Source organism: Rhincodon typus, chromosome 10 (genome assembly GCF_021869965.1).
Source record: "Rhincodon typus isolate 14 chromosome 10, sRhiTyp1.1, whole genome shotgun sequence".
Lineage (NCBI taxonomy): Eukaryota > Metazoa > Chordata > Chondrichthyes > Orectolobiformes > Rhincodontidae > Rhincodon > Rhincodon typus.
The window spans coordinates 49,256,774-49,284,379 of NC_063341.1; the positions used below are offsets into that span (position 1 = coordinate 49,256,774).

General features: G+C 38.9%; 1 protein-coding gene across 5 annotated transcripts in view; it reads right to left on the minus strand.

Moving 5' to 3' along the window:
* Positions 1 to 365: 365 nt before the first annotated feature.
* Positions 366 to 27,606, minus strand: part of LOC109917025 (structural maintenance of chromosomes protein 4-like) — a 43,365-nt gene continuing 16,124 nt past the window's right edge. For all 5 annotated transcript variants that reach the window (XM_048601753.1, XM_048601750.1, XM_048601751.1 and 2 more), the window contains 11 exons: positions 22,476 to 22,544; positions 19,139 to 19,172; positions 18,653 to 18,801; positions 15,685 to 15,766; positions 15,401 to 15,593; positions 14,909 to 14,976; positions 12,921 to 12,997; positions 11,455 to 11,555; positions 10,458 to 10,537; positions 7,769 to 7,930; positions 366 to 925 (listed from right to left, as the gene is read on the minus strand). In XM_048601753.1, the coding sequence (XP_048457710.1) occupies positions 786 to 925; positions 7,769 to 7,930; positions 10,458 to 10,537; positions 11,455 to 11,555; positions 12,921 to 12,997; positions 14,909 to 14,976; positions 15,401 to 15,593; positions 15,685 to 15,766; positions 18,653 to 18,801; positions 19,139 to 19,172; positions 22,476 to 22,541 (1,152 nt within the window). In that variant the 5' untranslated portion in view covers positions 22,542 to 22,544 and the 3' untranslated portion in view covers positions 366 to 785. The remainder of the gene's footprint in view (positions 926 to 7,768; positions 7,931 to 10,457; positions 10,538 to 11,454; positions 11,556 to 12,920; positions 12,998 to 14,908; positions 14,977 to 15,400; positions 15,594 to 15,684; positions 15,767 to 18,652; positions 18,802 to 19,138; positions 19,173 to 22,475; positions 22,545 to 27,606) is intronic.

The following is a 27,606-nucleotide window of genomic DNA, read 5'->3' on the forward strand; positions in this document are numbered from 1 at the left end:
CTGCTGGATGTGGCAATCTGAAATGAAACCAGTACCTCCCTCCAAAGTTTCACTCCTCTTTCCCCTCCCTCATTCATTGGCTGGCCATTTGTTCAATACCATACTTAATCCCTGTTTTGGTTGGCCTCAGCTAGCATTCTCAGTGACCACACCTGCTCACATGGATACTCGCTTAAAAAGTGCACCAATTTTTTTTAAAAATTGTGTAATGCCACAAAATCAGCTAGTATGACGAAAACATTTTTCATTTCTCTCCAACCAACTTATTCACAGAAACCAAACCTATTCTTTCAGATTTGTGCACAACAGTAACGGAAGAATGCAAATATTAAGATTGAAAGACAAAACCTCAGGTAGTCGACAAATAATTTACTGTGATTATTCTATTTCTTAATAGTTAAGAGAAAATCAGAACAAACCCGAGTGGTTCCCTGGTGCTAAACAATTCTTCCACGTTCATTCAAACTGATGTCAAGTCAGAGCCCCATATTTCTTTGCTAGTTCACTTGTAAAAGTTTAACCAATTTTTGAATGTTTTTTGCCTGGCACCATAAACAATCTGTTTTTTAAAAAAAACTGAAATTGCTTTTTTAAATCTAAATCAAGTATACCTAAAGTATGGATATCACTGTCACAGTACAGATAGAAGTTATTGCCTTTGACCTGGAGAATCTTGATTTAAATATTAATAAGGTGCAAATCTTTGAAAATGTTAAAGGGGTCTTTATGAGAAATATTGCAGAAATATCACTCTGCAAGGCTCCTGTTTTTGAAGACTCCGATACTCAAGACAGATCACTGAGAGTTAGTTCAGGTGCGTTGTCAGATAGCCCTCCTAAATCCACGCTAAGATCTTCATCAGAATAATTTGTTCTTGGTTCGTTCTCACATTCCTCGATGTGCAAGGCAGAATTGTACCCAACATCTATGTTAGAACAAAATATTTGAGTTAACCATCACTTGTTTATGCTAGAATGCTTTTTTGAAGGGACACTTTCCAAACTAGTGTTGGAACATCCCGCTTAATTACTTTCTAGCTCTGAGTTATTACTCTCCTTTTAGATTAAATGTTTAAATGTTTAAAAAGCAGCACTTATTCCTCTCTTTGCCATCCCCTGGATCCAACTTTTTTTTTGTAATTTCACCTAGTTCACAAAGTTATCAGAATCCTGTTTGTTATATGAAATGCAAACAGGTGTGAAACTATGAATCACTTGCTATTCAATTTCATTGGCCTCAGTGACAAGTAGTTTTTCACTTCATTTGTTTTCTTTCCATTTGTTGATTTTAATAATGAATCACACCAGAACATTCTGTAGGCATTGCTGGTGAGGCTGACATTTACTGCTAATTCCTAATTAGTCTGAACAAGGTTGTGCTGAGCCACTGAACTATTGTAGTCCATCTGGTGTAGATACAGCTACAGTGCTGAGGCGTTCCAGGATTCTTACCCAGCAATTTTGAAGAAATTATATACTTCAAGTCAGGATGGTATTGGATGGGCAAACTGCAGGCAATATTCTCATGCATCTTCCACCTTTTCTTGTTCTTGGTACTACAAAGTTTGGAAGATGCCGTATAAAAAAGCCTGAGCAAATTTACTGCAATGTGTGCTATCTATAACACTGCACCTCTAGTGGCAAGAGTGAATGTTTAATGTGGTGCTAATGCAACAGACTGTCGTCTTAGATTTTTAAAATTCATTCCTGGGATATGGGCGTCGCTGGCTAGACCAGCATTTATTGCAATTGCCCAGAAGGCACTTAAGAGTCAACCACGCTGTGGGTCTGGAGTCATATGTAGGCCAGACCAGGTAAGGATAGCAGACTTCCTTCCCTGAAAAACATTAGTGAACCAGATGGAGTTTTTCTTAACAATTGGCTAGTCATTCTTAATTCCAGATTTTTACTGAATTTAAATTATACCATCTGCCATGGTGGGATTCAAACCTGGGTCTCTGGATTGGCAGTCACGAGACCCTTGCCTCCCCTAAGGGAGGATGGTTGCAAGCTTATTGTGTTGCTGGACTTATCTTGTGAAGGGCAGAATAAGTGCATTTCATCACATTCCTGACATCGTGCCTATTAGCAGTTGGATAGGCTTTGGGGAGTCGGGAGGTGAATTATTTGTCACAAAGTTCCCAGACTCTGACTGGCTTTCATAGTCACCTTTTGTGACTGGGTCAGTTAGACGTTCTAGGTATTACTAGAAATTTATGCTGGGACATTCACTAAAGTCATTGAATATTCAAAGGTAGTTAGCCACAAGTACTGATCACTAAGATTTGAATTTTGCTCCTTGCAGAATTCAAAGCATCATTTTTCCCCACTGAATTTAGGCCACATACTGCACCACATGATCTTTAATATAGGAAGCAGCCGATGATTGCACTCATTATTCCTTGAATTATTCTGCCCCCCACTTTTTTTTTTAAATTATGTGTGAAAACACTGTCTGGTTTTATCTTTCAGCAAGGATAGTTGATTGGCTCAATTGACTCAGGATCCATACAGTGATCATCCATTCTTCTTCCTGCCCTTTCCTCACCTATGCTTCAGTGGCTTTTTCTCCTTCAACACAGCAGTTTCCAAATCTGCTCCTCATTTTCATGACCTTGTTCTTTCTGCCTTCCACAACCTCCCCTCAGACTGATTTTTTAATCATGCATATCTTATGAGCTCTTTCCAACTCTGACCACCCTTCAAAACTCTTTACACAACTTCTTTAGATGTCATAGCCATGCATTTTAGAATTCTTTCTCTGCCACCTGACTCTCTCCCTCCTTCAAAACATTCCTTAAAACAAACTTTTGGTCATGCCTTGGGTATCATCCCTCAAATCTTGTACAATTATTCAATTTCACTGCTGAAATATTTGGAATGTTTGATTTAGATTTGCATCAGAGTCTTCAAACATCTTAACTCAATCCAACTTCTATTCCTAAGTCACTTTGTGTACTATTTTCTTCACCTTTTAAAAATCTAGCTATTTTGACAAACTTTCAGACATCTCTCAATCCTCTCATGTGGCTCTGCCCTCGATCTTGTTTTTTAATTTTGCTTTCCTCCTCTGTAAAGCCTGCTGATGTTTCTATATTAAAAATATGTTGCTGCTTTCTTATTCTACTTAATTTTTATTCTTCTGTCTTTGAAAAAGACTCGTTACTGAAAATAAAATCCATGTATGAAAATTTGTCTTCATACTCCAGATCTGCCATGCATTCAGACATTTTGATAAAATCTAATAGCAATATTTGTTGGAAAGTTCCACAACTGAATTAAGCTGCTTCTCAGAATAACCTTTTTGGAATTGCTATTCCATACCTGAACGTCTTGTGCTAGGAAGTGGTGGCAGTGCTGGAAATGGAAGCAGATTCTGAACTAAAATACCAATTTAATTTTAAATAACTGAGGTGGCCAGTGCAGGCTTCAGTACACAGGCCTTTCTATATTTTCATATAACCTTTGAAAAGTTGAATTTAACAATGGGCAAATTCCTTTTGTGGCATAGCAGACCTTAAATGTAGCACTAATAAGTTTGTGTGAAGTTTTAATTTTGCACAATATCTTGCATGTGCTTTGTTGAAATGTGTACAATTCTGACTGTTAGCTGGATAACCCTGTCAACATTTCAAAACTTACTAAACTGCAGACGTTCCAGCTTCACATTAAAGCTTTATATTAGCTGACATTTAACTGTTCTCTTTCCTTAGGTTTTGACCCTTTTACTCTTCTTTCAAATCTGTAGTCATCAACCCTCACAAACACTGTAAACCTCATGTTTGCCAACTATTGTCCCTTTCTCAACATCCTTTCCTTGCTAAAAATAATGGACATGTTTTTGCCTCCTAAATTTGTACCATGAATCCTGTCAAATAACTTAGTCTCATTGCCTTTGTCACCCTATCCCTCTTGGGTTGCAGTCTGGTCAAGAAGAACTGACAGTTGATCACATCACCTTCTCCCAACACCTCTCTATCACTATTCAGCCAGGAAAGACTGCCCCAGGAACCAGGAGAAATCTATTTAATTGTAACCAGTGCATCACCATAAATGATTCCTTTTTTCTCATTTGCACTTAGCCAAGCCTGAATTTTCCTCAAGGATCTAATGTTTGAGACCCTATCTAAATTTTTATCTACATTTCAAGAAGGCAAGGGTCTAGTGGTATTATTGCTAAACTATTAATCCAGAATTAAGCTAAATTTTCTGGGGTAGAGACAAAACCTGCAGATGCTGGAATCCAAGGTAGACAGGAGACTGGAAGAACACAGCAGGCCAGGCAGCATCCAGAGGAAAGGAGCAGTCAATGTTTCCGATATTACCCTTCCTCAGGGTGGGGTGGTGGTGGGATAGTTGTGATAGGTACGACTAACTAGGTTGTACCTACCACCATTATGCATTCTTTCTATCCCCTGTTCCTCAAACAAAACATCGACTGCTCCTTTCCTCCAGATGCTGCCTGGCCTGCTGTGTTCTTCCAGACTCCCGTTTGTCTACCTAATTTTCTGGGGACCTGGGTTTGAATCCTGCCAGAGTAGCTGGTGGAATTTGAATTCAATTTTTAAAAAAGAAATCTGGAATTAAGAATCTACTGCTATGCTGCCTATGAAACAGTTGCTGATTGTGAGGGAAAACCCATCTGGTGACTAATCTCCTTCCGGTTAGGATCTCTGCCAGCCTTACCTGGTCAGGCCTATATGTGAATCCAAATCCACAAAATGTGTTTAACTGACTCAACTGTTGTCTGAAATGGCCTAGCAAGCCACTCAGTTGTACGAATTGTTACAAAGCCTCAACGAATCAGTGTGGGTTAATCCACAATATGTAAACTGCAGTGGTTCAAAAAGGCAGCTCACCACCAGCAATAAGTGCTAACTTGCTCCCACTTAATTGACATGTTGATTTTCAAATCCCATCACCGTATATCACCTCCAGTCTCTCACCCATCCACTAACTCTGGCCTCTGGAGCATCCACAGTTTTAATCACTTGATTTGTGGCCACTCCTTAAGATGTCCAAGTCTTAAGTTATAGAATTGTGTCCTTAAATTTCTGCTTCTCTACTATCATTTCCTCCAGCTCCCTGTTTTGGTCATCTTCCCAAAAATCTCATGCAGGTCACTGTTGGCTTGTTTGTATTAATTTATTTAACCTATTTTTCTAATCAACCCCTGTTCAGAGATGTTATTACACACTTTTGGAGCAGCTGGAACTTGAGGCAGGACATCTCGCTCCGGGATAAGAATATTACCACTACATCACAAGATTATGCTTCTGAAGTGTGTTTTGAGTATTTCATTACATTCAAGGCAGTATATAAATGCACAATGTTATCAGACACTGTTCAAAGTTACTCCCAGCTGCCCTGGTAAAAGTTTGGAACAAAACCAAATAGGAAGATGAATGTGGACATAAGTGCCATGATTATGGTACCCATGCACAGTGTTCTGTGGATGGGAGTTTCAGAAAAGCAAAGGAAATTTGCACAAAGGAAGATCAGAGAGGTACACTTTAAAAGGAGCACTGTGGAAGAGGGGTATTAATGTATGATATTCAAATATTTGGATATATCAAAAATATATTCCTAGTCAATCAAATTTTTTGAAATTGCAGGCACAGACTTGATAGACTTAAATAGCCTCCTTTATATTATTTTGTGATTTTTTTTGGAAGAAGAAAACATTAGTTTAATTTGCATATATTCTAAGATGGACAAATTCAAGCCCTGCAGATATAAATGGCAATTGGAGAACATAAATCTTTAAAGTGACACACAAAAAGTTGATAGAACTGAGCTTCTAGCAGCATCTGTGGTAAGAAATTGTGTTAACACTGAGTCCAGTGACTCTCATCAGCATTACAGCAGCTAGGACCTGCTGAATTTTGTCAGCAACTTGTTTTTGTTTCAGATCTCCAGCGTTCGCATCTCTTTATTTTACCAAAAGCAATGATTCGTTCATTCAGCTGAAAATGTAATTTCTTATTCCATTTCAAAAAGGAAAAAAAAAGTGCTCTACTTCATCTCTTAAGCATAGGGCAGGGGTTTCTCACTTTTGATATTTCCACAGTATTTGCTGGTATCTTTGTTTTCTCCTGTCTCCCCCTCAAACTGACAGAGCTATGGCTCATAAAATATTCTGTTCACTGCACTGAATTTACAGCACAAACATGCTGTACAATCTATACTGGTGTTTGTTTTTTGTTAAGCCCATCAGGGTATTCCTCCTTTCTCTCTCATTTGATTATCTAGTTTGTACTGAGGTGCACTTATACTTACTGGTCTCACCTGTTCCACATGATGAGTTTCCCATTCCTGTTCCACGGTGTAATTTAGCAATCCAAGTTCTCATCTCAGTGGATCCTTAAACTGTCTTGAAGGGCTCTTGTGCAATGGTAGTGTCCCTATCATTAACCCAGGACATCTGGGTTCAAGTCCCACCTGCTCCAGAGGTGTGATAACAACATCTCTGAACAGGTCGATTAGAAAAATAGGTCCAAGAACCTTCTAACCACTCCCCCTCACTTTGGTTTGCATTGCCCATTATGGGCTTTGTTTGTAAATACTCAATTGGTGACATGGATGTTTTTACTGATAGTGGAGAGTAGTTTTAAATTTTAAAAAACCAAAAATGTCTGCTTTTGCTGGTGGGAAGGTTGATCAAACACAAATGAGAACACTTCTAGGTAGATTTTTTAAAAATTCTAAGCACCCTCTGTGGGGACTGTTGATGTAGTAATAATGTCCCTGCCTCTCAGTCAGGAGGCCCAGGTTCAAGCCTTACTTGATCCAGAAAAAGCATAGAGGTAGTGACCCTACCCCTAGACACCTCTGAACAAGTTGAGGAAAATATAAAATGTAAACACCCTCTGAGTACCACCCTCAGTGGTAATATCACAATGGAGGTGGATAATAACATCTCTTAACAGGTTGACTAGAAAATATCTCTTAAGCACTAGCTGGTCCTGTTGCTGTAGTGTAATGGTTATTGCATTCACTTTACACAACCAAAGGGCCTGGCTCAGAACCAGACAAATATTTGTTTGGATTGCTTGTCAATGGAGAATGCATTCCTGATTTTAAGAGGCTGTTTTGGTGCAGTGTTAGTGTCCTTATCTGTAGCCTTGGAGACCTGGTTTCAAGTCCCACCTGCTTCAGAGGTGTGTAACAGCTGTCTCCCTCTGAAGAGGTTGACTAGACAATATCGTGGACAGCTCTTGTGCAGCAATGGTAGTGTACCTGCCTTTGACCCAGGAGGCCCCACTTCAAGTCTCATTTGCTCCAATAGTGTGAAATGACATCTCTGAACAAGTTGATTTAGGAAAAAAAAAATCTAAACACACTGAGGGCTCTATTGGCTCTGTAGTGATATCCCTATATCAAACCCAGGAGTCTGGGTTTGAATCCCACCTGCTCTAGAAGACAGTAGTCACACATCCGATCAGGTTATTTAAAAATATCTAAGTACTTTCTAGGTAAGGTTTCTCTTGAAATCCTGATTGTTTTTATTAGTTACTACATAGAATGAATTTCTGATCCTGTCCACAAGTAGAAATACTTTTCCCTCGAACTACCCTAACAAAACTTTTTGATGGTCTAAAAGACCCCCAATTGATTACTCCTCCACTTTTGCCCCAACCTTTGTGATGGGTACTGTATGCCCATTGAAGGCAATGTGACTGGAACTAAAAGCTGAGTTTAATGGTCTGCCATTACAGCAACTGCATTGATCAGCCAACGTTTTCAACAGAGTGATTTCCAGATTTTACCTTTTATACACAGAGGATCTAAATCAAGATCTTGCAACGATGAAAAGTCGTCATCTGAGCTGGTGTCTCCCAAACTCAGAGTGCAACTTAGAGTGGAGTCAGAATCTTCATTTAGTGACTGGGTCACAGATTGGTGGTTCTTTTGGTACTGTTTTCTTTCATCTGAAAAGAAGAGAATAGCAAGGTAATGATGTACCTTAATAAAATGAAAGTCAACTTGAGTACTTGAGAATATCTAAACTACTTCAGATTATTACTCAAAGCAAAGAAATGCTGCAAATCAACAAGAAAACAAATTCTGTCTGCTTGCATTTAACTAACTTTCCATAGTCTTATATAATTACACTCCGTTCAGGATCCAGGCCTGGAGGGTCCAGCGTGTCTTGCTGCAAGTTACTTTAGTGAAAGTATAGAACTGAAATAGTGGGTTTCTAAGGGAAAATCATCTTGGATTTAAATTATTTCCTTTACTTTGCAGACTTTACAAAAAGTAACCCAATTGTTTTGTTTCAGTGTACAAATGATGTCTGTTTTGGAAGATCCTTGAAGCTTCACTAATGGAGCCATCCAAAAGCCAGAGTGAAATTAATTTCCTCTAATCATTCAAAATTTCATTTAATCAAGAGAAAAGAGGAGCAAGCATGGCCCATGTGTCAAAGGCTGCAGATTGGTTGAAAAGGACAAGGGTGCACCACAAAGTGTTATGAATATCTGGTTTCATGATTAGTGTTTTGTAAAGTAACTTTCAGAAAATTGAAGTTGCAGTAATTACAGTTCCAAGGTTACTCTTTCTTTAATACTGTCTATGTTAGAAGTGACAGAAACAAACAAAAACAGAAGTGGATGACCCATCTGAGCTTTTGCTATGAGCAGGAAGTCTGCAGTAATTTCAATGAGATTTGAATTACTTGTGTAGTTCCCAGATCAAAGATGATAAAATCACCTTTGTATGAAGGGGTTTCCTACCTGAAGAAACAAGTCAGGCAAGAGTCATTTAACTCTATTACATATACATTATTCAGGTGGGTCACAATCAAAGGGTTGCATTGAAAGTAAAAGTAATTGATGACGAGCATTTTGATCTGGGACCATCCCATGTATGTCACATGGCTATGGAGATGGGCTGTACAAGGTAGGTACTTTGTTAATTTTTTTTTCAGCCTTGTTTTCTCAAAGGGAACGAGGAAGAGGGAGAGAGCTACAGCGACGGACAAATCTGCAAGGGCAGACTTGGAAGAAGCAACCTGTGTCTGCTTAATGCCAGAGTGCATAGGCCATTAGGAACTATGGGTGTTCATGATTTTTTTTAAATCCTTGAACACAACTGCACTGAGACCCCAACTTCAGATTAGAAATTCACAACTGTGAGGTGTTGAAGAAAAGATGGGAGGATCACTTAACCAAAAGCTAAGGATCCCTGTGAAATTTTGTATATGAGAATAATTGGAACTGAGGAGAAATCAAAGTGAATTCCAAAGAGCTATGGCATACTATTTTTTGTTTCAAAAGAAGTGAATGAGATTGAGGGTTCAATGTAGCAAAAACAGGAAGACAGACCATCTGAATGGTGATAGATCGGGAAAAAAGGAGGTATAACAAAAGCAGAATGTCCTTGTACACCAATTGCTGAAAGCAAGCATGCAGGTGCGACAGGCACGATGAAGACAAATGATATGTTGGCCTTCATAGCCAGGGTTTACAGGGACAAGGATGTATTGCTTCAATTGCACAGGGCTTTGGTGAGACCACACCTGGAATACTGCGTGCAGTTTGGTGTCTATTTGAGGAAGGTTATTCTGGCTACGAAAGGAGTGAAACAAAGATATACCAGACTATTTCCTCTCATATGAAGAGGGATTGGATCAGTTAGGACTATATTCATGAGTTTAAGATTGACAGGCGATCTTGTAGAAATGCATAAAATTCTAACATAAGCAGATAGAAGAAACATAGGGTTGTCCCCGATGACCAAGGATTCCAGAGATCACAGCCTAAGGATTGAGATACGTGGTGAGCCTGTGGAATTCTCTGCTACAGTTGACGGCAAAACATTACATGCTTTCAAGGAGTTAGATATAGCTTTTAGGACTAAATGGATCAAACGGATGTAAAGAAAGTGGGACCAGGGTGCTGAGTTAAATGATCAGCTATGATCATATTGAATGATGGAGCAGACTCAAAAAGGCTCATGCTCTTATTATTTATGTTTCTACAAGTCTTAGGTGAAAGTCTTGGCAAATTATTTAGTGCTCACTTTTTTTTCCTTCATGTATACTGCAAAGCTTTTGTTTTGTTCAAAAATATTGTTTTGTGACAATTTAGTTCATTTATTTTAGGTGTTTTGAATTTCTTCATGTATTACGTCGCTGAGCTTTATTACAACGGTCTGAAATTCGTGTAAGTGGATACAATTAAAGTCATATTAGTAATGGAGGCAAGTATAGAATAGTGATTGGCCTTGAGGTCCATATTTAAATCTTTCCAATGAGGATTTTAATATGACCACATGTTGAAGGATTTGGAGAAGAAAGGATATTTGAAGAGATAATTATATTCCAGGACACAGAGTTATTGACAGGACTAAAAATGAAAGAAGACAGTAATCGAGGGTTAATATGAACTTTTTGGAACAGTTACAATCAAGGGAGAGAGGGTGGTTGCAATGTTAACTCGGTATTTATGTACACACCTGGTTTTGATGGTGTACTGGTCCGGTTGTCAGCTAGATGGATGTTTCTCAGTTGTTCCTTCAAGCCAGCAACAGTAGATCTACAAAAAAATTTCACCTTGGAATTAACAATAAGTATTACTATAGCTGCAGTGAACTCTACTTGTTTAGATTTAACTCTTCAGTGACTGTCTTATAATAATTACAGATATTTTTATAAATGGAAGTGACTGCAATGAAAACTGTAATCTAATCTTGAAGTTTACGATAAATTTACTGGTGTTCCAGTAATGTTTGAGGTCATTCAGATCTCTGAATAAGACTACATGTTAGAAGGCCATACGGTTCAAGGGCTGCATTAGCTCCAGCCTACTCTGTAGCAAATCAAAACAGCTTTCTTCTTCATCACTTCCCATCATCTAGAAAGGTCAAGAAAAGACTGCACGTGTGAATGTTATCACCTCCAAATCACATACTATGCTGACTTGGATGTTTTCTTATCATTCCTTCATTGATGCTGGATCAAAATCCTAAAACTTCTTATGCAACAGCTTCAGCACATGATTTAAAAAAGGCAACTAACTTCCACCACGTTCTCGGTAACAAGGACTGCGCAATAAGTGAAACCTTACTACCAATACCTACAGGCAAGCATTGTTTTTCTTCTGAAATCCAATATAATTGTGCTATATAAATAAATTGCTTGATTTCACAATACACATATTGCTGTCACTTAGCCATTAGGATTATGGAATGTTTCTACCTCTAAAGTTGCATGTGAGATTTATTTTTAAGCCAGTGACCTATCATATGGAGGCTAGAATCTGATGAAGACTGCACAGAGACTATAGAAGAAACGGAGAATAAAATTTACACTTTTGAAGAAATGTGTATAAAGGCCTTGGCCGCTTATATCAAATCTATCGGCGATGAGCTAGCCATCAGCACAAAGTTTAGCAGTGCAACATTTACCAAAGCTTCAGCGCTTTATATTTGTCAATTTATACTATTTACTCACCTGAGGTGTGTAAGCTCTTGTTCTGCATACGCTCGTTCATGAACTGACTTGTTAGAATCCAAAAGGTGCAATTGATACTTACTCATCAATTCTCTCAGAATCTAATCAGAGAGGAAATAAAAAAAAAAGATATCTTTTACAACCTGAGGACACCCCAAGGTTATTCACAGCCAAAGGAACAGTATTAACTGCTATAAAATAGGAAATGCATCAGGCAGGTTGTACTGGCCAAAACACCAGAGGAACTCCCTGCTCTGAGTTACACCATAAGAACGCAAATATGCTAAGTTCGGCTTCACCCTTTTCTAAATGACAGTAACTGCAACAGTGTGGCATTCCCTCAGCAATGGAAACAAAAATTAGTTTCCATAAGTTTGGCAGAAAATGACAAGCACGCATCAGTTTGTTTGACCATTGTAATAAATATTCAGCACAATTCTACATTTTCTAAGAAATACTGAATGAAAACAATTAATTTAAACTTTCTTTTTCTATTACCTAAAGCAAAATGCTGAAAATCTGATTAAATACAAAAAATACTGGAAATAGGTGGTCAGGGTCCACCTATATAGAGCGAAGCAGGGTTATGGTTTCAGGTGGGTGAATTTGCTTGAGACCATTTGCCTGAAAATGCTAACTTCCCTGTTTTTCTGTTTGCAAATTTGCCTGAATTGCTGATATTGGCAGTATTTTCTGTTTATTTGTATTTATATACATTCTGCAGCAAGAACAAATTTCTGGAGAAACGCAGCAGGTCTGGCGGGTATCTCTGGGTAGGAAACAGAGTTAAAGTCCCTTCATCAGAAGTGCTGCAAACCTATTTACTTTGACCTTGACATAAGAATAAGGTGTTTGTCCCATTATATTTTTCATCTTTAATAAAAACCAATCCAACAACACATTATGAAACTCATTGCAGTTATAAAGTCAGTGCTAAAAAATGTGGTGGTTCTTTTGTGATTTTAAGCACCTCTTTTAGGGTGGGTGCTACCTAGCATTCTGAACCACTTACTTTCCAAGTGCAATATGGAACCAATTACTTCTAGAAGTTGGATTAGCTTAATCGGTGTCACTCAATAATTTGGACTAAAAAATAGATATGTTGAATTTGAAATAGCTTGATGGTAGAAATCAGGAGAGTTAACATCCTGGAGAATTGCCAATGCTCTAGCAAGGGCTGCAAAGAGAGGGACAAAGGATGCAGTGTCCAGGAGTGGGTGGGGGAAAAGAGAGTGAAGAGTTGCAAAGAAATGTGAAAAGGGCTTTCGGGAGAGGAGGGACACAAGGGAGGGGAAAGTTAGGCTGCCAAGGAAGTGGTTCTGAAAACAGAGGGAATGAGGCAATCTGAAAAGGGACAGTACAAGGATGTTTGAAATACTGGGAGAGGGGCTAGTACTAGTATTACCAAAAATAGAGTGCAAATCAAGACATTTCACACAAAACATTCCTAAAATCCAGTGATCTACCTTACTACTTTTCTCCTGTGATTGCTTAAGTTCCCTTGTATCAGAAATGTGATTCAGTAGTTCCTCCTCTTGTCTCCCTAATAAATACAGTGCAAATTCATTATAATTCACAATATTTATTAGATAATAAAGTCTGAACCAAGAATATGTAATAGTGTGTTCAACAATATGACATTTAAGAAAAAACAAAATCTAATTTTCTTTAAAAATACAGCTTACTATCACGTCATATCAAATGCGTGTGTCTGGAATACCAGAGAATGGCTGTACGTGATGAAATATTTTGTCTGTAAATGTCAAATTACAGATGACTGTAAAATAATATATGCGGCAGTATAATTGATTAACATCATTAGCCAGGACTCAAGTTTCTTAATGAGACCATATAAATTGTGTTATTGTCACTGAACTTGGTAAAATGAGACTGTGCAAAATCTTACAAAATAGAGGAAGTGGTCTGAACAATCTAAACTTAATGATCATAGCATCATAGTTCTTAGAATCCCTACAATGTGGAAACTGGCCCTCATAGCATCCCACCCAGACCCATCCCTCAATCCACCTAATCTACACATCCCCAAACACTACGGGCAATTTAGCATGGCCAATCCACCTAGCCTGCACATCTTTGGATTGTGGGAGGAAACCAGAGCACCTGAAGGAAACCCAGGTGGTCATGTTTGGAACATAATTTGCAGTTCTCTAATGCAAACAGCTACATCTTTCCTTGTAATTCTGTCTGCTCATACCAGGCACTTTTCAACGTTCTTCCATTTATAGCCTATACTATTGCATTTGTTGCTGACTGCTGCTAAATCTGGCTGGCTGATGTCAAGTATTACTATGCTGTCCATTTAACAGTCAAATCCTTCTAATATGCATACTGAAAGATAGTACATAAGCGAGGACACTTCAAGAAGTACTTTCTTAGCCATAAGGTGCTTTGGGATATAATCAGGTCATGAAATAATTAGGTCAAGGTAGGGGTGGAGGTTAGATAGACCTTAGGATTAGGGTAAAAGTTCGGCACAACATCGTGGGCCAAAGGGCCTGTACTGTGCTGTACTGTTCTATGTTCTATGAAAGATGCTATATTGATGCAAATTAATTCATTCTTCCTTTTATAATCACTTATTGAAAAATGCTTCCCCATACCCCTCTCAGCCTTTCCCATTCTTACCTCAAATGTTGTGCAAAAAGCTCATGGACTTTATATCCTTTAGGTGCCACCTTCCAATCTTGACTCATTCTTACAAGAACAACTGAATCTTTGCAGTTTCTCTACTATCTGCTCTAGCCCCACTGAATTTGTCTCTTCTTTCAAACCTAGTTGTTGCTTCCTTGATGCTTTCCTCACATCTTCCCTAGCATTAATGGTCACTGACAATTTTAATGGTATCTTTTGTTGTATACAGCCCAGTCTCATTCCATCCAATTTCAACAATTCCTCTTCAAAAAGCCACTTTTGATCCATGCTCCCTTTGTCAAACAACTGACAACTTCCCTTCTTGCCAAGGTAGTTCTAGATATTGTCATCTCTCGCTTCCAGAGTTAAACTCTTCAATAACTTCTTTTCAAATCCATTCAACCCATTGGACTGAGACCATAGGGGTCAAAATCATCAATATGCTTGGTAACTGTGACCTTGGTATATGATCTTCCTTGAGCTCTTTGCAACATTGCACATTCCCCTCAATATGCCAAGAAAGGTTCCACTGACATAATTGTGGGGAATGTAGTAAGGAATAATGCAGATTTTTAAATTATCCGATGTTTCATGGATTAGCAATGCAGATCAAACGTCTTGTCTCTCACAGGAATTCCTTGTCGTATATTAAGTTTGAAGAGGAGGGAAAGAGAAATATAAATTTTTTTAAAATACTTAAAATGTTGATGGCAAACAGATCCTTTCAACTTCTGTCTAAGGGAAAAAAATAAAACTGAAAATACAACTAACCTAGTCTACTGTCATCAAAACATGCACTTACATATTTTGTGCTTCAAATTATCAATCTCCCTTCGAAGTGAGTCATGTTCTTCACATAGATGTTTTTTGCTGTGAATGAAACATTTGATTAAGAAATGTTTTGAGTGGATTATTTGTGCATTACCACAGCAGTGAGTAATTACAACAAGCTTCTTGATTTTAGAATAGTTTTTCAAAATAATTCTAATTCAAGTGGACTAAGTGACAACACAAATTTTCATATAAATTTTCAGGCCTGCAATGAGAATAAAAACGCAGCTATGATTAGTTTCCTTAGATATAGATCAAAACCAGATTTCTCCAGTCCAATCAGTGTTAATGAAATAAAACTGAAGATCCTGTTAAAAAGAAAGTTTGGCTTTTTTGGCCCATTATATCAGCTTCATTGTTCTATCAATGTCTATAAATAAAAGCATGAAATCTAAACAAAAAAAACTTTATTACAGGAGCACAAGGCCTAAAAGCAATGAAGATTACTTTAATTAGTTCCTACCTTTGCTGCACTTCTTGCATCAGACTAGAAACTGTGATTTTTCCATGACTAAATCTCCCATCCACATGTTGTACTTGCTCTCGTAAGCTGTAAATTTCATTTGACATCTCCTGCCGCCACTCTTCCATTTTCCTCTCCAACTGGAAATCCAAACATCTTTCTTCAGATTTACTCTGTAATCGTCGAATGTCCTCTATGTTAGAGAGGAAATTGATAAACAGAATTCAGAGTGTGTTTTTAGTAAAATCTTAAGATCAAAAGTAAAAGGTTTTTAAAAGCTTTACCTTCTAATGATCGAATTTTTTGCTTTTGCTGTACCTTTTCTGTTTCAACTCTCAATAAAGCTTGTTGTAAAAATTCAATTGTCTAAAAACACAGAAATATATTGATCACCACAAATGAAAGTATGTAAATACAGCAGAAGAGACCACTTTGGAAAAAAAAATCATGTTGTTTTGATCTATTTTGTCGTAAACATAATACTGGCTAGTATCCAGTCTGGATGATTTGCTTAAAAGATGTCAAATGCAAATTCCATCTGAATCATTGAAACAGTGCAGCAGAATATAGGAGAGGGCTGGCAAATAAGAAGAAACTAATTACACCAGACGTCAGCCTGTTCTAGCTGGTGATATCTGGCCTCCATGCATTCCAACTAGGCAATGGATTGAGTATGAGGATGGGATAAAAACATAAGTGCAGGAAAAGACCACCCAGCCCACTGAAACCTTTTCTTTTGCCTTTCAACAAAGTGATAGCTAATCCAATTATGCCCTTAGCTCCACTGTCCCTTACAACTTTTGACACCCTTGTCAATCAAAAATCTATAACACAGACATTAACATATTCAATGACCCAGTCTCCATTACTATCCAGGGAAGAGTATTCCACCGACTCAAGATCCTCTGAGCAAAGAAATTCCTTCTCTTCTCCACCTTAAACAGAAATCTTATATTTTCAAATTGTATCCTCTGGTTCTAGATTCCCTTGCAAGAGGGAGTATCTTCTCAGCATCTATCCTGTCAAGCCCCCTCAGAATCTTGTATGTTTCGAGACTATCACCTCTTGATCTACTACATCCGAACAGGTTAAGGCTAAACCCGCTCAACTTATTCTTATGGAATCCTTTTATTCCGGGTATTAGCCCAGTGACCTATCCTGGAACTGGCTGCAGGTTACGAAACTTATTTAAAAGGCTCACCAAGTGCAGTGGAACTGTGTCCCAATTATAATTCAAAATGCAAGGCTTTCTCACCCTCACCCCTACATAAAATTTGGCTGAGAGCTCAGAAGTCCACTAAGACTGTTCAAAGAGCTGAACCCCAGGGAAAGCATTACACAATTGACAGACCTGTTCCTCTAATCTATTCCAATTGTGTAGTGCTTATTTACACAAGATGGTTTCAGGTACTTGCAATTCTGAAAGGGTTTGAATGCTTGACGTCTATTTACTTTGTACAAAATAAAAGCAATCCCCTTCCTTTCTTTTTAAAGAAGTGTTTTTTAAATTTTATTTTTATTAGGAAATAGAAAACAGGAGCGAGAGTAACCATCCCAGCCCATCAGGTCTGCTCTACCATTCAACGTGATCATGGCAGATTCTCAAGCTCTACACCACTCTCCCGCACACTATTTCTTTCTTAAACACATTCAGTGATTTGGTCTCCACAGCGACAAATTTATCACCCTCAAGTGAAGAAATCTCTGCATCTCAGTCTGAAATAGTCTGCGCTGCTCTGAGATCATGATTCGTTATTCTATAACTTGAACCAAGGGAATCATCGTACTTGCAGCCAATCCGTCCAACCCTGTTGGAATTTTATATAATTCAATCAGATCCTCTCTCATTTTTGACTCCAGCGAATACAGGCTCAATTAACCCAATCTTTTCTCACGTGACAAATCTGCCATCACAGGAATCAGCCTGATCATTGCGCTCATACATGTCCAGTTCATCTTTGCTCAGGCAAGCAGACCAAAATTGTACACAATACTCAAGTTATGGTCTTAAAGCCCAATAGAACTGTTGGGTAGACATCCTTACTCCCTGTACTCAAACTCTGCTGTATTGAATGCCAACATATTAATGGTTCTTGTGGTGTAGTGGCGAGCCAGAAGCCAGCGTTCAAATCCTACCTGTTCCAGAGGTGTTTCATAACATGTCTGAACAGGTTCATTAAAAACATCCACAATTTGCCTTCCTAACTTCTCGCAGCAGCATGCTTGCTTTTAGTGATGGTTGTAGAAAGACACCCACGTCCCTGTGTATATCAACATTTTCCAATCTATCACCATTTAAGTAATACTTCCTGTTTCTAGTCTAACTATAGGGTTCTTGTCAACTAAATGGTGTAAATTTTTTATTTCTTTTAAGGGATGTAAACGAGTCAGGAGCAACATTTATTGACCATATCTGGTAAACCACCCGCATGAATTGTTTCAGTTCATGTGGTATAATGCTGTCGGAAAGGGAGGAAGTTCCAAGAATTTGACCCTGTGACAGAATGAACAGTGATATACTTCTGAGCCAGGATGGTGTATGGCTTGGAGGGCAACTTGTGGGTGGTAGCACCCCATGCATCTGCTGTCCTTGTATGTGGTTGCAGTCATGGGTTTGGAATGTATAGTGAATGAACGGACTTGGACGTGTCATTGCTTGGCACGGGGGCAGGCAATGAGATACTATGGGACTTGGTGGTGCCAAAACTTGGCCTGAGAGATATGAATAACTAACTGGGAAAGGGGAAAGAGCCATAGTTTGTCACGGAGATACAGAGGGAATTTGCAACGCATAGTCTGGCAGTGGGGACATGAGAGGCCACAAAGAGGTGGGCAAATGCCATAGCTTGCTAAGGGGATTGAAAGGCCATGGGAAGGTGAGTGGGGAAGCATTGTCTGGTAATATGGGGCATGAGGATGACCTTTTGAACCTGCCTGACAAACCTGAGATGCCGTGGATCATGACTCTTTAAAAAGCTGGCCTGGCTCCAGAAAATTGAAGATGAGTAGGTCATGCCTATCCCCGCAATGTTTGAAGTACAGCATGATGGTTTGTGATCTCAACCAGCCTTCACCCTTAAACAACAAATCTGAAAACTGGAAATCCTGAAATAGGGTCAGGAATGTTGTCACGTTCACCATTTTTAAAGGATTTCCAAGTTATCACAGTTCAGCAAAATATTTTTAGACTCCAGACAGAGAAAATCATAGACTACATAAAATATGTAATTTCATTTACTTTTTCACACTTACTTTTCCTTGGGATTGGAGCTGTCTGTAGATACCCATTAATTCTTCTTTAGGTAATTTATAGCTTAACATATCTGAATAGGAAGAGGGTTCCATTGTAACTGATATAGGATCACTGAACCGAACATGTTCCATTTTATCAAGTGAGCCAACTACAAGAAAGCAAAAGAAATTTAAAATACAACTAAGCAGCTGAGAGACCTGCATATTTTGGTGATCACACCAAATAAATAATTTTTTTCAGGTATTATGTGCTAATTTTTCCCAGATGGCATAATGTAACTTTCTCTGCAGAATGGGAGAGAAAAATTCTTCTTGTCAGCACATGTATGCTTTGTTCTGTGCAGGCAATGCTCATGAGAAATTCAAAGTCTTGATTTATAATGATACAGCATAGAATGGGGAAAAATTATGAGTGTGATTGAAAAGGGTATTCTCATTTTAATTTAAATCACAAATAAACATTCAGCTATTACATTAAAGATGTACCTTTTGCATAATAACCTGCTGTGTTCAATCTTTTCTGTAAAGAAAAAGAGAAAAAGTATTTACATTAATTTTCAGTATTATTTAATAACAGTAATATCATTTCAAATAGCATATGCTTGGATTTTTCAGCCAGCAGTCAAAGGAGCAGTGCTTGCTGTTCTTTAAGATTGCAGCTGCCCAGAGATTACACATGGAGTTTTGATTGACAACTTATGGTATGATTTGGAGCGTGATATAACACAGTATCTCAATAGGGTTCTAGAACCTGTGTGAACACAGAAAGCAAAGTGGGCCTCTTCACCCAATTAGACTCAAGGATTTTTACTGAGGCACACAAAATCTGAAACAGGAAACATTTGTTTGAATATTCAATTCAAAGTACAAAAAGTGAAATGAAAAAACAAAAAAAGCAGATACAAAGAAAGGAGAAAACACGTCCGTGTTGTTACACTTCCAAAGATAATTAACTATTTTTAATTTTTACAAAACAAGTCTCCTCACTTGCAAAAGTACGTTTTCACTGTCAAAGGCAGCACTTGGCTATAGTTAAAACATACCAAATTAATAAAAAAAATTACTTTATACTTGAATGGACACACCCTTTTTTCTGATGTATTTGGTCAGTATCTAGTAGGCAAGTACAGTAACCTGACATACAGAAACAAGGCTTGTTCCACGTGTTAGAACGGAGGGGAGTCGAGATTTTCAAAAGATGGTACCTGAATAAAGGAATTTATACATTGCGCATGATAATAGAAAAGGTAGTCATCGAGATGAATATATTCTTGTTCACAAAGTAATACAGCATAGAAACAGACTCTTCTATCAAACTAGTTCATGCTGACCATGTACCCAAACTAAACTGGACCCCACTTGCCTGTGTTTGGCCCATATCCCTCCGAACCTTTCCTACTTATCCAAAAGCCCCAGTCTATCTAGCCTATTTTTATAACTCAAACCGTTGCGAAGTTGGATAGAGTACTTGTGGATTGGGAGGCAGAAAGTTAGAATTTGGTGCTTGTAAAATGCTAGGGGGCGGGGGAAAGCATTGTGTGGTCCCTTTAAAAGATGATATGTTTTTTTCTATGCTTAGAGATTTAAAAAGAATAAATATCTGTGAGCAACAGCTTGACAGTTTGCAAGTACACAGAGAGCACTTGAATTGAAACATCTGTATCAAAAGGCCACACAGTTAGCAGGCCAAGCAGCAGTTTTGAAACCAAGGAAACAAGGTTTTGAATTTAGCCAATCAATCAATTTGAACCAGGCACTCAGATACCAAAAACCAATTAAATTTAAATCTGATGGTTTTGGCAACCTAGGACCAATCCTATTGTAAGAAAAACTGATATGTTATTAAGGGTATAAAATATGGAGGTAGTTGGACAAAACCCCAGAGAGCTAACTGCCATCTGCCAGAGTTAATGTCCCTCAGCTCGCAAGAGATAATCACTGGCTCTCAGTCTCCCCCAAGTCTTACAGAAAGCACCATCCAAAGAACAAAGGTACCCATGCACAACTAATGAATATTCCTGACAGAAGAACTGACGGAGAAGACACGTAACCTGGCCATAATTTCAAGAGACAAAATTCTATTCTTATTTTATACAAATGGGACTTGTATGTATTCGAACAGCATACCATTAGAATCTTGTTTTATTTGGGAATAGTTAGTGGTTATAAGGGTTTGTTAATAGTTTAGTTAATTTGTTCACTGGGTAGAGTTACATAAATAAATTGTTACTTATTGATTTTAAACTGAGTGCCAGGGAATTATTTTATTTAAGCACTAGAAGTATCTGAAAGGCAGGTTACACCATTTTTCACACTCCTTTTACAGATTATAAGGCAAGGTGCTTCTCTTTGGGTGTTTTGGTTTTAGTTCTCAGAGGACTGGTGGCAAGGGGGAGGGACAACCTCCATTTTATGACAAAATCTTCCATTCCTGGCAACATCCTACACGAAGATATTTTCACTTTTGTTACTGGGCAGAGAATGGTCAGTGATGGATCGGCTGTCTGTTTTACATTTTGTCCAGTTATAGTTTCCATTGTCATTTGATCCAGTGTCATGAAGCCGGCTGGAGTTGTACCTATCATTTTCCAACCCCTTTCAGTTCTGAAAAAGAGCCATACTGGACTCGAAATGTTAACTTCTTTTCTTTCTCTACAGATACTGCCAGACGCATTGGAGTTTCTCCAGAATTCTCTATTTTTGTTTCAGATTTCCTGCATCCACACAACTTTGCCTGTATTCATGCATATAAATACCACAGCTGCAAAAGCAGGGAATTCTGCAGCGGTCAATGCATCTCCCCAAAGCATATCCACTTTCTATTGTTTAGATGTGTGCAGCTGGAACAACACTTAAGAATCTCAACAGTATCTAAATCAAAGCAGTTTGTTTGACTGACATTCCATTTATCCCTACTACACATTGAAGCAATGAGGTGTGCCATCTACAAGATGCTCTGCAACAACCTACTACAACATTCTTGACAGTACCTTACAAACTAATGATCTCTACCATATAGAAGGACAACGCCCTTCCAAATCATACTCCATTTTGACTCATAACAGTTTCTTACACTAATGCTGGGTCAAAATCCTGAAATCCATTTCTAACAGCACTATTAGTGAAACCCATACGAAGAAGGAACAATGGTTCAGAAGACTGCCATCTTCTCAGGGGCAATTAATGTTACCAGTGATGCTCACATCACAAGCATGGATTTTTTTTTTTTTTTTTTTTTTTAAAAAAGAAGTGTCAATTTATCTCAAAGAATGATCAATACCTGCAATGTACTTCATACTGGAGTGGTGGAGACAAAAGTACTGAGCCTATTTAATAAATAGGTGCCACACAGGGGACCGTCAGCTTTTTCAAACTAATTAATTGGAATAGGTTGAACACTATTCTTCCTGAAATGTATTTATTTTAATCTTGTATTCGCTCATCCCTGGATCTATTCTAGTGACTCCATATTGGAGATTTGCACTAGTCAATATCACATCTATAATGCCGCATCAAAAATTGTAGACGTAATTTAAGCTGTAAATTCTCAATCAAACAGTGACAAGCATAAGTATACACAATTAATGACAGAGAAAAGTCACAAACTAGTGTGTAACTGTTTACTACGCAAGCACTTATATGAATCCAAAATTTAGCTTGTATTTTGTTTCAAAGTGGCCTGGAAAGAGCTTTGAACTTGGACTACATTTTGAGAGATTTTCTGCAACACAGTCTAAAAGATCATCGCATTCATCGTTACAGTTGAAAAGTATAAACTAAAAGGAAGAAAAGCACATTCAATACAACAGCATAACACACTTACCTTAATTTTTGCAACATTGCAGTCAGTATCATTCAATATGGAATTTAGCTGAGTGTCCCAGTTCATGTTCTGTTACAGGAATGTAAACACAGCTTACGTCAACAAGTACTTCAAATACATGACCAGGCAAGCTTGAAAATCAACAAAGCTTCACTTTTTATTAAGTTGCTATTGTTGTAAATGGTAAAAGAATATAGTGAGTTTTCCATGGGTTTTGAAACAAAAACATTAATTTTGTTTGTTTTTAAAATGGAACTGCACAAATATATAAATATTTGCCAAAATAATAATTTGCTTATATTAGTATAGAAACATAATCCGATAAGAATGCACATTAGCCAAAGAAGGAAACATTAGGAAGGATGATTGAAAACTGTGTCAAAGAAGTGGTTCTTAAGGAGCATCTTAAAGAAGGAAATGGAAACACAGAAAGGGAGGGAATACCAGACAGACTAGATTCTTGCCAGCATATTCAACATTATGGAGTGAAATGAATGACGAATGTGTACTCAAGCAGAGTTGAAAGAATTACAGGGCTGGAGAAGATCACAAAGAAAAGGTCGGTCAACTAAATAAAGGGGTTCAAAGAAAAGGAAATTTAAATTTCATGCTTTGGAGACAGTCAGAGGCCAATACAGGTCAGAGATGAGAAGCATTATGTGTGAGGTTACATAGGTGGAAGTAGCAAAAACTCAGCTCTGGATCAAAAACAATGTTGAACTTGGATATCCTGGTTCAACCCAAAATTCCACCCAATACATTTCAGCAGCCAGGATGAGATATGGAATCAATGACAAGGGCGTATAGAACTGGTGATGGAGCCAATGACAATTGCTCCCCTCTGACCAATGCACAGGACATTGTGGCTCATCCAATACCAATTGTCGGATAAACAGTTGAAGAACAGACACTTGGTTTGCTACCATTTAAATCTCTCTTTAAAATATAAAATGTGGAGGTTTGTTTAGGTTGGATACTGGACACCTATTTGTTTTGTGACAAAACTGCCACGTTTAGACCTTAAGAAACAGGAACAGATGGAGGACGTTCAGCCCCTCGAGCTAGCTCGACCATTCAATAGGATAATGACTGATCCAATATTCCTCATGTCCTGTTTTCTGCCCTTTCCCCGTAAACCTTGATTCCCCTACTGATCTCTCTCTCCCAGCCTTAAATATACACAAGGACTCTGCCCCACAGCTCTCTGTGGCAAGGAGATCGAAAGACTCACAACCATCAGAGAGGGAATTCCGCTTCACCTTAGTTTTAAAATGATGCCTCACTATTCTGAGACTATGCCCCTCTAGGGGGAAACATCTTCAGTATTTACCCTGTCAAGCCCTTTAAAAATCCTGTATGTTTCAATGGGGCAGCACAGTGGCTCAATGGTTAGCGCTGCTGCTTCACAATGCCAGGGACAGGATTCGATTCCAGCCTTGGGCGACTGTGTGGAGTTTGCATATTTTCCCATGCCTGTGTGGGTTTCCTCCGGGTGCTCTGGTTTTCTCCCACAATCCAAAGATGTATGATTAGGTGGATTGGCTGTGCTAAATTGCCCATAGTGTCCAGGGATGTGCAGACTAGGTTGATTAGCCATGGGAAATGCAGGGTGAGAGGGTGGGGAATGGTGCTGAGTGGGATGCACCTCAGAAGGTTGGTGCGGACTGAATGGGCTGAATGGACTGCTTCCACACCACATGATTCTACATAACCTCTCATTCTAAACTCCAGTGAGTAGAGTTCCATCTGTTTTAGCCTTTGCTCACAAGACAATCTATCCATACCAAGGATCATCCTAACAAACCATGTCTGAATTGCCTTCAATGAAATTATATCTTAACTTCATTAAAGGGACCAAAACAGCTCACAGACCAGATGTAGTCTCCCTAGCACCTTGTAAGTTGCAGTAAGACTTCCCTACTCTTATTCTCCAACCCCCTTGATAAAAGGACCAACATTCTAATAGCCATCCTGATTATTTGCTGCAGCTGTTGAGCTGGCTTTATGTACTTTGTGCACAAGTACCCCCGAGACCATTTGGATTGCAGCTTTCTGCAGGTTTTCTCCATTTAAATATTATTCTGTTCTTTTCTCTCTCTTCCAAACTGAACAGCTTCACATCTTCCCACATTATACTCCATTTGACAACTTTCTGCCCACTTAACCAATCGATATCTCTCTGTAAACTGTATCCCTCTCACCAAACAGCTACATACTTATTTTTTGTGTCATATGCAAAACTGGCGACACGACATTCACTTCCTTCCTCCAACTCATTAATATATTCTAGAAACAGTTACTGTCTCAGCACTGACCCCACTGGTCACAGGTAGCCCACCTGAAAAAGAACCCCTATCCCCACTGGTTGTTTCCTGCGCATGAGCTAATTCTCTATCCAGCCCAATATACTGCCTCCAACATTGTGGGCTCTTATCTGATGACTTAATCTTTTGCCGAATGCCTTCTGAAAGTCCAAATACAAAACATGTACTGGTTACCCTCTATTTGCTCTAGCTGAGACTTTCTCAAAACTCTAATAAATTAGTCAGACAGTATTTCCTTTTAGGCCATGCTAACTCTGCCTGATTAGATTATGGTTTCCCAAAAGTTCTGCCATTTTTCCTTTATAATTGTTTCCAACACTTTTCCAACAATAGATCATAAGCTAATCGGCCTATACTTCCTGCTTTTTGCCTCCCCTGCTTTTTGACCTGGCATGTCACATTAGCAGTTTTCAAATCCTCCTGCATTTCTCTAGAATCTAACAATGTTTGAAAAAAGAAAGAACCAATGCATCCATGAACTCTGTAGCTACTTCTTTTGGGATCCTAAGATGCAAGCCATCAGGGTCAAAGGATATATCTGTCTTTAACCCTATTAGTTTGTCTAAAACTATTTCTTTAGTGATGGTGAGGGTACTTAATTCCTCCCCATATTCTTTAGTTCTAATGGAATGTTTGAAGTACCTTCCACCGTAAAGACAGATACATAATATCTGTTTAACTCCGTTGCCATTTCCTTGCTCCCTAAAACCGTCTCCCCAGATTCATTTTCTAAGGGGCCTATGTTCATTTGACTTCTCTCTTCCTTTTCATATATTTAAAGCTCTTAAACACAGTTTTTATATTCCTTGCTAGTTTGCCCTTGTAGTTTATTTTCTTTGTCTTTACCATCTTTTTGGTCCTTGTTTGCTGGATTCTGAATTTATCTCAGTCTTCAGTCTGATTAGTAGAAACTAGTTACGTTTCCCAGTTACATGAACAATTTAATCATTAACTGGATAAATTATAACTTCCAAAAATACTATCAATTCTAATCCTGTCAAAATGCTATAGGATTTCAAATTGCAACTGAGACCTAACCTTCTTCAGTGGAATGAAAAGTCTTAAAATTTAGCAGTTGCTTCCTCTTCCTTCCCTGACCAAACATTCATGGCAAACAAACTACGTACAGCCATTGCAATGTAAGTTATATACTCACTGCCAAGTCTTCAACTTTGTCTGGATTTGCTCTGAAACAGCCTGTGAAACCTCCAATACATGCTGTGGACACTTTCAGATGCAATTACTTTAGTGGTATCTTTGATGGCCTTAAGTCATCCAGTTTCTAACCTACCAATTTATTTAAAATGCATCCACCCACATTCTGCCTCAGCCAACAGCTCTACCTTGTTTACTTACACACGCCCCTTGCACCACTGGCCATTCAATTTAAATGGCTTTGCTTCTGTTACTGCCACAGAATTACCTAAGTGTTATGGCACCAAAGGACACCATCTGGCCCATTGTTTTTGTACCCAGTCGTTAAATGAATATCATTACCCAAGGCTTAATCTGCTGTTTTTCCCCCATACCCTTGTATAAAAAATAATATGCAAAGAATCATCCAATGCCTTCTTGAATGTCTCAGTTGAACCTGCCTACACCACATTTCCAGGCAGTACATTCCATGCCCTAATTACTCAGAGTGAAAAATACTTTTCCTCACTTCAGCCTTGCTTCATTTGAAGAATACTTTAACTCTATGCTCTCTTGCTCCTTTCACAAGTGAGAACAGTTTCTTCCATTCCACTCTATCCAGCCCATTCATGATTTTGAAAACCTTGATCATATCCATTCTTAGGCTTCTTCACTCCATGGAGAATAGTCCCAACTTTTTCCAATCTATCCTCGTAATTGAAGTTCTTCATCCCTGGAACCATTCTTGAAAACCATTTTGCACTCTTTCCAGTGTGTACACATCCATGTTGTAATGCAGCACCCACAACTGATCACAATAATCCACCTAAGGTCTACCAAGTGTCTTACACAAGTTTAACATCACTTCCTTGCTCTTGTACTCTATGCCCCTATTAACGAAGCTGAGGATACCATATGCTTTACTTACTGCTCTACCTGTCCTGCCACTTTCAATGATCTGTGCACATATACACCCAGATCCCCTTGGTCCTGCAACCTTCCCCCCGACCCCCCAGAACCGTACTCCGTTTTGTACTATCCAACGCATCATCCTCCGACACTTCCGCTATCTGCAATCCGACCCCACCACCAAAGACATTTTTCCCTCCCCACCCTTATCTGCTTTCTGGAGGGACCACTCTCTCCAGGACTCTCTTGTCCACTCCACACTCCCCTCCAGCCCCACCACACCTGGCACTTTTCCCTGCAACCGCAGGAAGTGCTACACCTGCCCCTACACCTCCCCCCTCACCCCCATCCCAGGCCCCAAGAAGACTTTCCACATCAAGCAGATGTTCACCTACACATCTGCTAATGTGGTATACTGCATCCGCTGTTCCCGTTGTGGCCTCCTCTACAGGGGAAACCAAGTGGAGGCTTAGGGACCGCTTTGCAGAACACCTACGCTTGGTTCGCAATAAACAACTACACCTCCAAGTCGCGAACCATTTCAACTCCCCCTCCCATTCTTCAGATGACACGTCCATCCTGGGCCTCCTGCAGTGCCACAATGATGCTATTCGAAGGTTGCAGGAACAGCAACTCATATTCCGCTTGGGAACCCTGCAGCCCAATGGTATCAATGTGGACTTCACAAGCTTCAAAATCTCCCCTCCCCCTACCGCATCCCAAAACCAGCCCAGCTTGTCCCCGCCTCACTAACCTGTCCTTCC